The 14,842-nt window shown below is 37.0% G+C and overlaps 2 protein-coding genes across 2 annotated transcripts; one reads left to right on the forward strand and one right to left on the reverse strand.

The window, feature by feature from the left end:
* Nucleotides 1–10,700: 10,700 nt before the first annotated feature.
* On the forward strand, nucleotides 10,701–13,107 carry LOC143633577 (uncharacterized). The gene is made up of 2 exons (XM_077101850.1): nucleotides 10,701–10,770; nucleotides 11,115–13,107. The coding sequence occupies exon 2, from the start codon at nucleotides 11,117–11,119 to the stop codon at nucleotides 12,965–12,967; it is 1,851 nt and encodes a 616-aa protein (XP_076957965.1). The 5' UTR covers nucleotides 10,701–10,770; nucleotides 11,115–11,116; the 3' UTR covers nucleotides 12,968–13,107.
* Nucleotides 13,104–14,571, reverse strand: LOC143633578 (universal stress protein A-like protein). Its single transcript, XM_077101851.1, has 4 exons — nucleotides 14,342–14,571; nucleotides 13,602–13,723; nucleotides 13,399–13,517; nucleotides 13,104–13,307 (listed from the first exon to the last, which is right to left on the reverse strand). The coding sequence occupies exons 1-4, from the start codon at nucleotides 14,532–14,534 to the stop codon at nucleotides 13,199–13,201; spliced, it is 543 nt and encodes a 180-aa protein (XP_076957966.1). The 5' UTR covers nucleotides 14,535–14,571; the 3' UTR covers nucleotides 13,104–13,198.
* Between the last annotated feature and the right edge of the window lie 271 nt (nucleotides 14,572–14,842).

Raw genomic sequence — 14,842 nt, forward strand, 5'->3', positions numbered from 1 at the left:
TTTTGCCATCATCATTTCTTTGAATTCTTCCCACGAGAGATTATACAACACTTTTCTACCCTTGTTCATTATCATCGTGTTCCACCATTTTAGCGCTTCGCCCTTGAACATTTGGGCAGAATATTGTATCTTTTCTTGGTCGGAGCACTTGCTTATGATCACCATCGATTCCATCTCTTCTAGCCACCTCACAGTCATAATGGCTCCCTTGTCACCATGAAACTCTTTGGGTCCACAGTATTTGAAATCTTTAAACGAATAACCTCCAATCTTTAACTTCTTAAAATCTTGTCTAATACCTTCACCAGCGTTTGACTCATGAACACTCTATTCAACATGGGACGGCTTAGGTCGAGATTTAACGGACTTATGAGAGAGTTCAACAGACTGGGAATGTTTTGATTGCCTAGATTGAGATCTAGCTTCGGTTTCAGCCCTAACGGCTTCTTTAATCATACGTTGAATTTGATTCATATATTTGTCGGGAATTTGTTCTTGTTCTTTCTCAGGATCTTTTCCCTTTTCTTTTCTTTTATCAGCTTCCTTTCGAGAAGCTTCAACATTGTTACTTTGATGTGACATTATCTTTTTTTTTCAATGTTTTCTTTTTAACTGAAATTTAACAAATTTCATTTCTATAAACATGCATTTTATTTATCTCATTATATATATATCATAAAATGATACATATATACGTTTTATTTTTACAACATTCATATATATATCGTTTTACTCGATATAGATATGCACATATCCTTATTTATACACATATTACGCACATAACATCAAGGTTACAACAAACACATACAATCCTCACAAAATCTCATCTCTTCACTTCTTCAATCTTTTATAAACTTCTTCACCATTTTCGTCATCTTATTACATTTGCGCAGAAGTTTTTCTCCCATCTTTTTCTTCTTCTTTTCATCCACTGCTATCTTCTTCCTAAGGTCATATGTTTCATGCAAGGCTCGGTCCATATGCTCTTCTTGTGATTGAGGGATCTCGTTTGGGTACCCATACTTTGGTGGTGGATCGTGATAATCCATCATCACTATGTCATAATTGTTCTTCGGGTCTGGGTACAGAGATACGGTCACATCAGATGAATAATGGAAGAAAGCTTTGTCCGCTTCATTTTGTTCACGGATTTCGTTTGCTTGCTCTTCCTCTGTCGGGATCGTGCCTTGGTATGGTGGAAAACCTGATGATGATTTGTTCCTGAGTTCTTTGAGATATTGCACATAAGGATCTACAGAGCCATAACTCAAGTTCTTGTGGAAAAAAGGTTGCACACATACTTGTCCAGGCGGGCAGTCACAGTCCGATGGTTCTTCCATGGGTGTTCTTCATTGGGGTTCTTCCATGAGTGTTATTTCATTGAGGTTCTCTGGGTGTTCTTCCTCAGGGTCCTCTTCAGGTTCTTCTTCTTCTTCAGATTCTTCTTCTGGGTCCTCTTCTTCCTCGGAGTTCATTTCTTGCATTTCTTGCATCAACTTCGCAGCTTCATGCACCATCGGTGGTATACGAAAACTTTCATACGGCATCATCACTCTCATCTTGGGCTTGTGGGATGGTTCTTCCTTGTTGTTGGGATGTGAATCAACGGGCTCAAAAGCAGAGATTCCGGTGTGCCATCTTCGTTGGTCCGAATGGCATTGCATCCAGTCTGATGAGTCGGACATAGGTTCTTCCTTGACTTGTTTATTGGCGAGGAATGCATATGATGGATGAGGATTTGGTGGTACATATGTTGGGACCTCGGATGGATAGTACGGCGAAATCTCTGATGGGTGGTACATTGGAATACTTGATGGGTGGTAGCTTGAATGTCTCGGTGCTTGAACTTATTGCCTTGGTGGATCATCGGGTAGATTGATCGGGCATTGCTCAGTTCCGGGAAAATGTATTGGTTTGGTTCAGTCGATGTATTGGTCTTGGTTGAAGAAAGCTTCATAATAATCTTCACTCATATTATCCTTCAGTAGTGGTTCGAGGATTCCAGCCTTCTTTGCCTTACGTTCATAAGTATTCATCATCTTCTTGAAAGACATCTAATATGTTGGGTGGTTTAGAGTGAGGAGGGAAAGAAAATGTTACCAACCTATCTTATCCATATTCAAAAAAAACAAATAATAAAATATATTTTTCCTATACTTGGATCGAAGCTTAGGTATTATTATTTAATGCCTAATTTGCTAAGATCGATGGCTATGATACCAACCTTGTCACACCCCATTCTTAGGCCTAGGTGTATGACACATAGTTGGTACCACATTTGTAAATATATCAGAGTTACGTGTTAAAGCGGAAGTCTTTTAAAAACATGTGGATTTAAGATGTAATCCCTCTGTCCCATTATAAATGTCCACATTTCCTTTTTTATTTTTCCCTTTACAAGTGTCCACTTTTAAAATTTATTAGCCAATTTCCAAGTTTACTCTTAAACACACACAACTAACATTAATAAACAATATTGATGAATCCACTTTTCAAGGGCATTATTGTCATTTGGTAAGAAAAAAAGTAATCATTCAATCCACCTTAAACTTTGTGTTTTTCAAACTTAGACACTTACAATGGGACGGAGAGAGTAATATTTACATTATATAAAAAGACGGGATTATAAAATACCCGTTTAAGTTTAAACAAAAGCATTACTTGTTTAATTACAAACCACCATTTTATATATATTTAAGTTTATGCAAAAAGATCCGAGTCATCGGCTATCTTGAGCACTTCACCATTCCAAGTCCTAATCTTGATTACCTGAAAAATGTTTAGAAAATACGTCAGCAACACATGCTGGTGAATATGTCGCGCTAAAATATTTTCTTTTACTTGATTACCCCTCGAGACATAACTTGGGTCTGGCCCATAGTGGCTTAGGAATAATCAAGCTCTAAAACAATACAATTTATAAACTCAAGTCTCTACACTAAATACCCCAGTAAGCACCGAAGCGTTCGACTTAGTTAAGTACCATACATATACACATGGTTATTACTCCCCGCAGGCGAGCGTGACTATAACCAAGTGTGGTGCGATGTTTCCACCACATTTTATCACATATGTAAGGATCCAGACAAACGTACACGACAGACTGAGGGTTGGGCTTTTGCTTTTTTTTATAAATGTTTTAGAGACATTTAGTCTCATGTAAACCTTTTCATATAACACATTTGACTCGTTATAAATCAAGTTGTAAAGTTTGGGGCTTATTCACCTTTTTTTATTGGATCAGCTTCAAACACCGTCCGAGGGTCTTTCCCTTGCTATCTCGCACCTATAGTACGAGTATAACTTTTTGTTAGTCGGATATACAATCCGGCTTAAGACCTTTAGTCTTATTTATAATCGTTATCTTGATTATATATTCTTTTACTTTAAAACCTTTACTTAAAAGTATTTTCTTTCTTTTGAAGCCTTTTGTTTAAAAATATCTTTCTTTCTTTGTTTTTATAAGATAACCTATAGTTAATCTTATTTTCTCTAAAACCCTACGTTTCTTATTCTTTAAGAAACGTATACTTTTTTATTCTTTATTATTTAAGAATTACACATAATATCTTAAAGAATATTCTATAACAAAGATTTATATACATATACACATTTGATATATATATATATATATATATATATATATATATATATATATACACACACATTTATTCATATTCTTTTCTTTTCCTTTCTTTGCTGTATTTTCTTTTATTTATCGAGGTATCGAGTATTTCCTCGACTTTTGGTTTTAAGCATTTTTAATATTTTATTATTATTTTATTCAGGCATTATGCCTGCCTATATCGGCTTATCAAACCCTTATTCAATTTGAGCAACACTTTGTCGCTGCTTCGTTTTCCAAGACTCCTTGATCAACACTCTCTCCTTTGGCATGCTTATCGAGGCACTAACACTCCTTCTTACGTCGGCACGCTTTACGAAACGGGTCGTTGAAACGTCAAGATTGTAACACCTTTTTCTTTGGTACGTCGCTTTAGATGTGGCACGAATATCGAGGAACGTCAGCACAGAAAACTTGGAATATGGGCATGCTTTTCGAGGTGGATCGAGGGTATGCTTATTGGGTTCTAGAGAGATGCTAGAGAAAGATATATATATGTGTGATATTTGAGTGTGAGAATGAATGAACCCGTAGCTCACTATTTATAGGCAAATTCAGGAGCCCATCGTGATACGCGAGGGCCTCTTTGAGCAGCATGTCGCGTATCGCGACGTAGGCTTGCGTCGTCACCATGTAGACCTGCCATGTGGCGCCACGTGGATGGCGTTGTGCCACATGTTGACACGTGGCGGACGTGTTGCCACATGGTGGCACGTGGCGGACGTTGTGCCACGTGTGGACACGTGGCACAACACGTGTTTTGAGTGTCAGACAACTCATCGCGATACGCGATGGGTTTTCCTTCTGATCCATCGCGTATCGCGATGTGTTAGGAAAACCATAATTTTCATTTTAAACCTTGGAGTTTAGATTTTGACATTTTTGATCCTTTTACTTTGTAACTTGTTATTTTTTATCCGAAAATTTTACAATGTTTCAATGCAAGATGTCAACTGAATATATTTAGAAGCTCCTAGTTTTATGCAATCATTCTCCCATTATTCCAAATATTGTTAAGATTCTAATATCTATTTATTGTGTTTTCCACCGTTACTTATTCACTAACCAAATAACACTTTTAGTTTGACTTCAAATTGGCGATCTAAACAACAATAGACGCCAACGCAAGTGAGCTCCCATGAAAATGATTTGTGTGTTTTTATATTGGATGGTGTGTATCGGTCTTTATTCTGAGCGTCAGCTAGTATCTTATGTAACTAATTAAATTCCGATCAATTTTCGCTTGGGTTTCTTATGTGTTTTTAATCCGAATTACAGTTCAACAATAATAGAGAAAACGAAGTCTCCTTCGAAGGCGCGTTCCGTTTTGATTATGAAACAAGGTGTGTCCTTTGATTAATTGTTGTATTGTGAAACCTCCAAATCGTAGGGTTTCAATGTTTTTCTACTTCAATTTTGAATGTTGGTGTGTGTGTCATGTCTTTTGGTTGATAAACACACCGCCGACTCTCACCGGAAAAACACACTAGCTATTGAAGGCCTCTATGTTCTTGTTTGATTCAACAGTGTGTTTTTTTGGGTTGTTGTTTCGGCTCTCACCGGAAATCACACTAGCTGTTGAAGTCTCTATGTTTTTGTTTGATTCAACCGTGTGTTTTTTAGGTTGTTGTTTCGGCTCTCACCGGAAAACACACTAGTTGTTGAAGGTCTCTATATTTTTGTTTGATTCAACAGTGTGTTTTTTTGGGTTGTTGTTTTAGTGTGGTGTGTTGTTTGTTGTGTGGTATACGGGACTGTTTCCTGTGTGTTGTTTTTTTATCCGGTTTTTTTTGTGTATATGACGGGTGGTCCATTGGACAACCCTTAAGTGATATAAGACTTTTAATAATATTACATATAATTGGTTTATTTCATGGAATTATTTGACTACGGTTACTTGTATAATTGCATCTAGGAGGAGATAGAGGATAGAATCACAAGAACGTGAGCAAAAACGGTGAAGAAAACGGAGTTGAAACGAGAAAGTTATGAAGAAACCAAGAGATTGACCAAGAGCTCCAGCGTATCTTACGGTTCCCTGAAGAAAATGATCACCATAAGGCAGAAAGAAGCTACCGTATGGATTGTTGAAGCCACCGTAGCTTACGGTGAAGTAAGCGCACGAAATCCGTAACTGCTGTTTTTAAGAAGATTTTGGGTGTCTTTTCAATATCTATCATATTATTCCAACCCAGACCATTGGAGAGGCGATTTTGGGGTGGAAAAACTATAATTGTGGTGATTTCTAACATTGGGTTTGTTTCTTTGATTCATATGAGCAATACAATTGATGTGATGATGATTCACCACACCATGAGCGGCTAATTTTATTGGTGATCAACTTGGATGTAAGGTTTATTTGAAACACTATGTTTATGCTTGAATTTCTAGAACAATGACTTTGCAATGTTTGTTTAGTTGTTATGGTGTATGAATATTTGTTTGTAAATTGTTGCTTGTGTTTGATCGTGGTCCAAACCATACGTTCTTGGTGCCATTGGCAATAGAGATATCATGGGAGGGATTTCGGTTGGATATTAGTTAATTGGTCATCGAGTAAAAACCTCGCATTATAGTAATCCGAGTAATTAGTTCCCTTTTATCACAAACAAGTAATCAAACATGAGCTACGTCTATGCGGTTTTTCTAGTAAGCATGAACATTAGTGTTGATTAAAATCTGAAATCTAGGATGATTGCTTTCTCTTAATCGGTTTACAAAACGTAATCTTTGATTTGCAATTTAGTTTATTTTATTTTAGTTAATTAAAACCAATCAATCAAAATCTGAATTTACATTTGCTGCAGTTTAGTTTAATTTAATTATTTGATAAAGCTACTAGTAAACACGCATTCCACAAACTCCCTATGTTCGATACCCACTTATTGCTATCTAATTAGTGTAATTGGGTTTTTATTTGAGTGAGTCTATGACCTCACGCCAAAATTTGGTGCCGTTGTCGGGGAATAGTGCGCAACGTGTGTTAACTTTTGTAGTGTTTGTTTGTTATTTTCGGGTTTACACTGGTTGCATTAGTGTGCAAGTACTTACAGGTGTATGCATACTAGAGGCTCTAACAAGTCATCGCCACTAGTTTTTGATCCCGAGATTGAAAGAACGCTTAGACAAAACTGAGCCTTACTTCAGGAGAACAAACTTCTTGGTTCTTCGACTGCATCGAACAACACAATGGATTCACCGACTCCCAATACATGTCAAACATTGCCAACCACAACTCCACCAAATCCACCTCCACCAATTTCTACTACCATACCTACTTCATCAAGTAAAGTGAAACCAACCAACACAACCGTACCCACAAATACTCAATTCACTTACCCAACATTATCAACATTGCCACCTATTTCCAACCTATTTTCTAATTTTGGCCCATCATCATCCCAACAATACCAACCACCTCCATATCAACAAGAACCACCTATAATACACACCACTTCGATTTTTCAACAACCACAATCAAGTTTCCAATATCAACAAGAAGACAAGGTGAAGGTTATAGTGATTGGTTTGAAAGGGAGTTCGAGGGTTATGAAGTGGAAGGTTATTACATGTGTGGTGATGGAAATCAAAGGGTGAATCAAGGGAAATTTTCCTATGGTCAAAGGCAACAAACGGAACCGGTTCAAGAATTTAATAGACAACCACCACCGGTTATTCAACAACAAGTTCAACAACAAATTCCTCCACAAGGGCGACAATAAGAGCAACAATTTCAACAAATGCTGCCATCACCATTTATACAATTTGCACCTCAAAGACCTATATAAAGGCAAATGGGTCTACCATGAGTACCATTGGGGGTACCAAGAAGACATGCAAGAGAAATGGCAAAGGGAATTGAAGCTCATTTTCGACCAGTCATCACTATACATAATTTATAATATGTTAATGATAACATTTTTTATAATTAAAAAATGGGTCAAATTTTAAGTATATAGTTATAATTTAATAATTAAAAATATTACTTCGTAAAATAAAAGCATATTAGAGTTTTTTTTATTTTTTTATTTACAATGTTCAACAATATGCATAGTTTATAATATGTTAATGATAACATTTAACATTATATTCTTTTCAATAGTTAACAAACACGATTTGTTGTTGATTTTTGAATTTCACCAAATATGTTGTGAAATATATTCTAACAATATATAGTGGTATAATATGTAAATATTTATTTTATAAAAGTGTATAGATATAATATAAATAGAGTTTAAATAAAAATAAATAATTTAATCATGTTATAAGTATAATATAAACGAAGTGTAAAAGAAAAATGAATAATTATTAATATATGACATATATTAGTTTTGGAAGGAAAAAATGTGAGAATTAACCACAAACCGACACGTGTCTATAATTTTTTTAATTTATTAGAATAGTTAAATTAGATTATATTAGATTTGATTAAATTTAACCTTTTCATATTAAAAGTTATAAATTAAATTACAATTTTAACCTTAAACATAAAATATTATATTTGCCCTTAAACATAAATTACGTCACAATGACATCTGCAACTTCACAGGATTTTGGGAGTCCATGAAGAAATTGTCCCAAATCTGCAAATTAATCACAAATATTTTATTTCTTTTATACACTACTGTAACACTAATAGAGAGTATGATATAGCGAGTATGATAAGTAAGAAATCAATTTCTTACTTACCATAGAATACCGGATCTCATAGAATACATTCGATTTCAGGTTAAAGTTACCAAGCTTTCATCCAATTTCACCTCCTTTGTGCTAAAACAGATTGTATATTTAAACAATCACTCATCAATCTAGTTCTCTGATACAAATTACTTTTAAGATTATACATACAAACGTCGAGTCATTCATCAATCCAATTTCACCTAAATTCTTTAGAATTATCATTACCCACAAAAGATTGGCCTGACATATAAAAGAAATCTTCATCAGTTTTCTTTAAACGTCGAGTCAAATAAATGATTACAAAATTTACAACATAGTGAAATTATTGAGCCTTATTCACTTACCAATGTCAGGGTTTCTACAACAAATTTAGGATAATAACTCGCACTTAGTTCGATTTGGAATCGCCCGACTTGTTTGAATTGTCTGGATCACCGGTTACATTTGAATCGCCAACTTCCTATGAACCCTCGATAAAATTGTCTGGTTCAGCTAATTGGGTTTCAGTCGATTGGAGAAGAATGAAAAGAAGGCTTAATCATTTCATCATATTAATTAAAAGGGTATTTCCGTCATAACGGGTAATTTTATTAGTGAAGGGAACATTAATTTAGGTTTATGAGTTGGGGATATATGTAATTAGATAGAGCTATAGTGCTTACAATAACCGTAATAAAATAATATGTTGTTTTAGTAGGTTATGTTTATTTATTATTTGCTTATTTACATAATGTGTACAAAAATATGCTTCTTTAGTTTTCATGTTGTGGCTTTTCTTTACTTTTTTTTAGGGATATTGTTTTTAAATACTTCCAACTTTGACTCATTGGTAGATAGCACTCTCAACTTACGAAATGTTTCACAACACTCCCAACTTTTAACATATTTTCTTCTGGCACTCCCGAAGTAACAAGACACTAACTTCGTTAGTGTTTTGGGTAAAAAAATGTCATTTTTCAAAGTTCAGGGATAAAATCAAAATTTTGTTTATTATATATTCCATTATCCCTCTCCGGCCAACCACCACCCCTCTTCCTTGCCGACAACCACCAACTGCCAATGCCACTGATCACCACTTCTATTGGCAGCCATAAATCCCCCCTCTTCTTTAGTGTCAACACAAGATTATTTAACCTGAACTGAAACCACCACCATCGGCGATATCCACTCGCCGGAATCAACATAACCACCAATCCATTTATCCCCTCTTCTAACCCGCCACCTATCAGCATACATGTATGGTGGTTCAAGGTGGCAGTTCACCTTACGATTCATGTTTAGCCACCTGGAGGACAACGATGGCTTTTAGGAGATCTGAGGATGGCGGCAACTTGCTCGGTGGCCGTTGAACGGAAAACGCAAAGGAGGCGGTGATGGTGCAGATGAGTTTGGATTTAGGTAACTAAAGATGAAGGGAAGATGGTAGTTGGGTGACGATTCAGGCGACTCCTAATTTGATTTGCGGGGTGTTTTCAGTAGTGGTGGTGGTAGGCGGCTGTGGTGGCGGTGATGGTGTTGCCGGAGTGCTAGTGACGGTGATGGTTTTGAGTAGCAATTGGGTACTGGAAGGGAAGAGGGTTTGAGTGTGGAGGCTTGAGTTAAGAATGTTAAAAAGTGGGGATGAAAGTTAAATATTTGATAAAACCTTAGGGACTATTTTGTTAGTTTGTTCGCAAAAAAAAAAACAAAAAAAACTAACGAGGTTAAGGTCCGTTAAGTTCAGGAGTGACATTAGAAAACAAGTTACAAGTTGGAAGTGGTAGAAGATAAATCGTCAATTGGGAGTGTTATCGACCAATATGTGAAAGTTAAGAGTATTAAAACCAATATCCCTTTTTTTATTGTCTTTTTTGTTTTCTTAGATACCCGATTATCCCAACCCAAACCCAAAAAAATCGTGAGATTTGGGTTGGGTGTCGGGTCTAAATTTAAATCTTTGTAGCCCGGAAAAACCGACCCGAGAAACCCAAAGAACATCTCTACTATCAAAACAAACCCGTGAGTTCTTGAATGAGCAATCCACTATGGACAAATCATGCATTGTTGGTGGTATGATTGGAATGATTGTATCAAAATGGTTAGAACTGACACAGTACTCTCGTTGATTCCTGTCTTTTTCAGAAAAAAACTAATATACTTACACTCATATAATAACGATATTAATATTAACATTAATATTAATATTTAAGCATAAGTCCATAACGTACGGTATATGGTACCATTAGAAAAGTGACCGCCTCGTGACTTTAACATTATAACCCAACTCGTCCTTTTCACGAGCTACACTTCGCTATTATCTTCTTCCTTACCTTTTACCCCATTTCTATTCTTCCTTAAATAAATTGCACATCTCTCTATCGTTTTGTTTTCTAATTATTAATAATAATAATAATAATAATAATAATAATAATAATCCAACCTTCAAAACCTACACTCCAGTAAAGATTCTGCTTCCTTCCTAACAGGTATTGTATTCGTTCTTCTTTTCTTTCTCATCATTTCATTTTTACACGTCTTCGTAGATTTAGGGTTTTCTTTCATTTTTCATCAGATTCCTCCAAAACCCACTTGTTTTTTCCTTTGATTTTAAGGTTTGAGTAGCTTCAGCTAATAATAATAACAGAGCTCTCAGCTGTCAATGACGGTTGTGAAAACCCTAAAAGTGAGGGGTTTTTGATTGATGGGTGTCTCGAATCTTTTTTGTTTTGTTTACTTTTTAGTTTATATTCATTTTGCTTTTAACCTCTTCATGTTCTCAAGTTTTATGGCGAATCTTGATTATTATTTGTTTTCATGGATTTGTTTCTAGAAATGGAGGTGATTACTGAACACAAGGAAACAAGTAAAACCCTAACTCCAATTTCTCAGGAAACTGATGATCCTCACACAGTTACGAAACCTAGTACTGAGGAAACAATTGGTCATGATGATTCGGAGTCGGTGGTTGTTACAACCACAGCCGTAGAAGAGACCGAGGTTTCCGTTGTTAATATGGTTCAAGACGAAGAAGGGGGGCACAATGAGGTTACTGAGAGGGAAAAAGAAGGGCTTTTTGGTAATTTGGTGGACGAAGATGAGGGTTTGAAGGTAAATTGTAGTGAGAATGGAACATCTCCGGTTATGGAAGTAGACACTGCTTTGGCAGGTCAAAATGGAAGTTTCATAAATTCTATTTTCGAGCACGAAGAAGAAAATGCAAGTGCGGATCCAATGGACATCTGTCCACCAGAGCAAAACGAGGACGGTGGTAACGAGGAAACTGCCGTGAACAGGGAAGACAGTAATGGGAAGGAATTAGCCAGTCACGTTGAAGAAGAAGATCATAAATTTGTTGTCGGTGATTTTGTGTGGGGCAAGATCAAGAATAAACTGTGGTGGCCCGGTCAAATATATGACCCGAGTGACGCATCTGATAACGCGGCTTCTTTAAAACATGACGGTGAACTCTTGGTTGCATATTTTGGAGACCGGTCATTTTCTTGGTGTTCACTGTCACAGTTGAAACCCTTTATTGATAACTTTCAAGAAATGTCGAGGCAGAGTGACTCCAAGAAGTTTGTGAATGCAGTTCGGAAGGTTCTGCAAGAGGTTGGTAGGCGTGTGGAGTTGATGTGCAAAGGCAATACAAATGATAAAGGTGGTGTTGCCAACAGTGGGATTAAGAAGGGAGTGCGTGCACCGAAAGGGAACACGATTAAGGTTTTGATAGACCGATTGGAGCCGGTTGAGCTTGTGTCAACCTTGAAAGGCTATGCTATAATGGAGCCGGGTGCGGGACTGGTTGAGCTTGAATTTACTGTACTGAAAAGTTGTTTGACTGCTTTTTATACTAGAAATGGCAGTTCCGAAGGGGAGACAAGGCGTGCGGTCATCGGCCCGTCATCAGAGGACGGTGATGCAAAGTTGCATCAGAAAAGGAAGAAGAAGAGTGTGGCGGAGTTGATGGGTGAAGATGAATCTAAAGTCAAGAAAGCAAAACCGAGTAAAGATAAAAGGAAGGCGTTGGTAGTGACAGTGACAGTGCCCGAAAGTGATGAAAGCGGCGGCGGCGGCGACGGCCTTGAAGAGGAGGCAATGTCGCCACGCCAAAGGAGGAAGAGTAGGTATCTTTCACCGCCTTATCTAAGCCCAGTCGGGTTAGGGAGACTTTCAGTTTTGGGTTCGGGTACTGGTTCCGGTTCGTTCAAAGAACCAAAAACGGAGCCTGAGAAGGTTCCAGAAATGGCTGCTAAACAGCTTGAAGATTCATTGAAGAAGAGCAGTGGGAAAAAGGCTAAAGAACATAAGAAGGTGGATGCTGGTGGGAGTGTGGCTAACATGTTAGACGGGTTGTTATGTGCAGCACTCGATCCTTCATTATTTGTGCAAAAAGAGAAGAACCTTCCTGAAATCATGGAGCTCGTTTCATCCTTCCAAGGCTCCATCTTTAAAGAAGGGTCCTGCAAGCAGACTGGTACAAAGAAAGAAGGTGAAGAAGACACGTCAAAGAAAGAAGGTGAAGAAGACACATCAGAGCTCGGGTTTATCAAGCAGAAGCTCGAGTGGATGAGTGAAATGGTGCAGATGTGTGAAGACAGTGAAATGAATGCAGATGTGAAGGCAACTTTGTATGTTGGATTACAAGAGGTTCTTGGAAAGGTTGTTAAAATGGAGGGAAAGTGAGTTTAGGAATTTTAATGATTAAATTAGATAATGTCATAAAATGTCTTTGTGTGTTTTTCTTTTATGACTTTAATCTGCTTTCACTTATCAGATCGGTTTCCATTTGAATTTTTGGCTTAATAGTTTTAACACATGATTCATCATCGAAACTGTCACACATAAAACCATAAAGTGAAGTTCAAATTTAACAGTAGCATAGTCTCGGGCAGAGTTATTAACATGAATACTGAATCAGTCATCTACAGGGTCTAGGGGAGTCTCATCCGCACTGCGTTTGATTGTTACAACTGGGCATTCACAATGCTTCACGCAAAACTCGCTCACAGTCCCTACAAATACCCTGTCACAACATTTTCAAGTTTGAGTAATCATGAAACCTTACTAATGATATTATAAGCTATAACAACCAACCAATTGTGACATTAACATACCTCTGGAAAGGACCAAGACCCCTGTTTCCCACAACAAGGAGGTCCGGCTTGACTCTTTTAACCTCATGGCAGATTACTTCTTTGGGATCCCCTTTCTTAATCCATGCTTCACATGCTACCTGTTACAATTATAACCACCAAGCACAAGGCACATGAGAGATATAGTGTGTGCGTGCGAGAGAGAGAGAGAGAGAGAGAGAGACCCCTATTTCATGACACCTCGACACAAAGTACTCCAACAGATGAGCTCCTCTAACCTTGTCCTTACGACTGGCATCTCTGAAATCTTCCGGCGAGGCGTATATGCTATCAACCTCATCGAATCCTAGTACAAGCACAATATAAATAACGGAATGAATCATATGCAAATTTATGCTAAACAATTCTGGACCAACGAGATAAATGATACGTAGAAAGTGGAGCACGGGGACCAAATGCCGTTGCAACCATATCTTCATTGTTGACACTGACATAACACATCAATTCCATTCTGGAACTCTTATCATTTTACAGAAATATAAGAGTAACAATCAATATTTTGGTAAATATAATTTTCCCTATGGAAGCAGGTTTGCAGATCAACATAATTAGTAGCAACATAGTCTATACAAAACTATTTTCTATATAGAACTGTATAAACACCTGTACAAGGCGTACAATAGCAAATTACACATAGGCAAATCGAAAATCGCCTAAAATTTGATCCTACAAACCCTAGAATAACTTATTAACTTCAAAGAACTAAAGTTCAATAACATAATTCGAATCCACAAAACTGCAATCAATAGGCGTACAATAGCAAATCATTCAAATACAAAACCTCAATCGCCTAAATCTCAACTTCATAAACCCTAATTCGATTCAAATTTCAAACACGAACAAACTCACAAACTAGACTGCAGCAATACACAAGCAATAAGCATATATAGAGAATAAGTATTACCGTCTTCATCAGGAACTTGCACATGAAGAAACATGAGCTTGAATCCAGTGGTATTTGAGCGAATGATCTTGTTGAGAGTCCATTCGAAAGCCGATTTGCTGCTGATTGAAGCGTGTGGATATCCTTTGATGCTTGACTCGTTCACTCCTAACATTATCCGAGTCACGTCCGAGTCAGCACTCGCCGTCGCCATGGTTTCGTTCACTAGAGCTCTGCCTCTTTGTGTGTGAGTAGTGTACTTTTATCAGTTTATTATTGTAATTGTAATTATGTTTTCTTATTACTTGTTGTTCAAGGAGGCTTCTAGAAAGTTGTTGTTGCCCGTGAACACATGTCACGTACCGGGCAGCTTAAGAGCTACAGTGAAGTGATGTGATTGTGATTGGAATATGTTACTAGACAACGTGTTATTAACCCACCCCAAAATAATAATAATTGACACGTTACAAAGTTATATAATGTTACGTATTTAATTTAATAACACGTCACCTAATCACTTAT

Source organism: Bidens hawaiensis, unplaced genomic scaffold (genome assembly GCF_021521415.1).
Source record: "Bidens hawaiensis isolate Kalapana, Puna unplaced genomic scaffold, B.hawaiensis_p1.1 tig00006805_1, whole genome shotgun sequence".
In the NCBI taxonomy this organism is placed as follows: Eukaryota; Viridiplantae; Streptophyta; class Magnoliopsida; order Asterales; family Asteraceae; genus Bidens; species Bidens hawaiensis.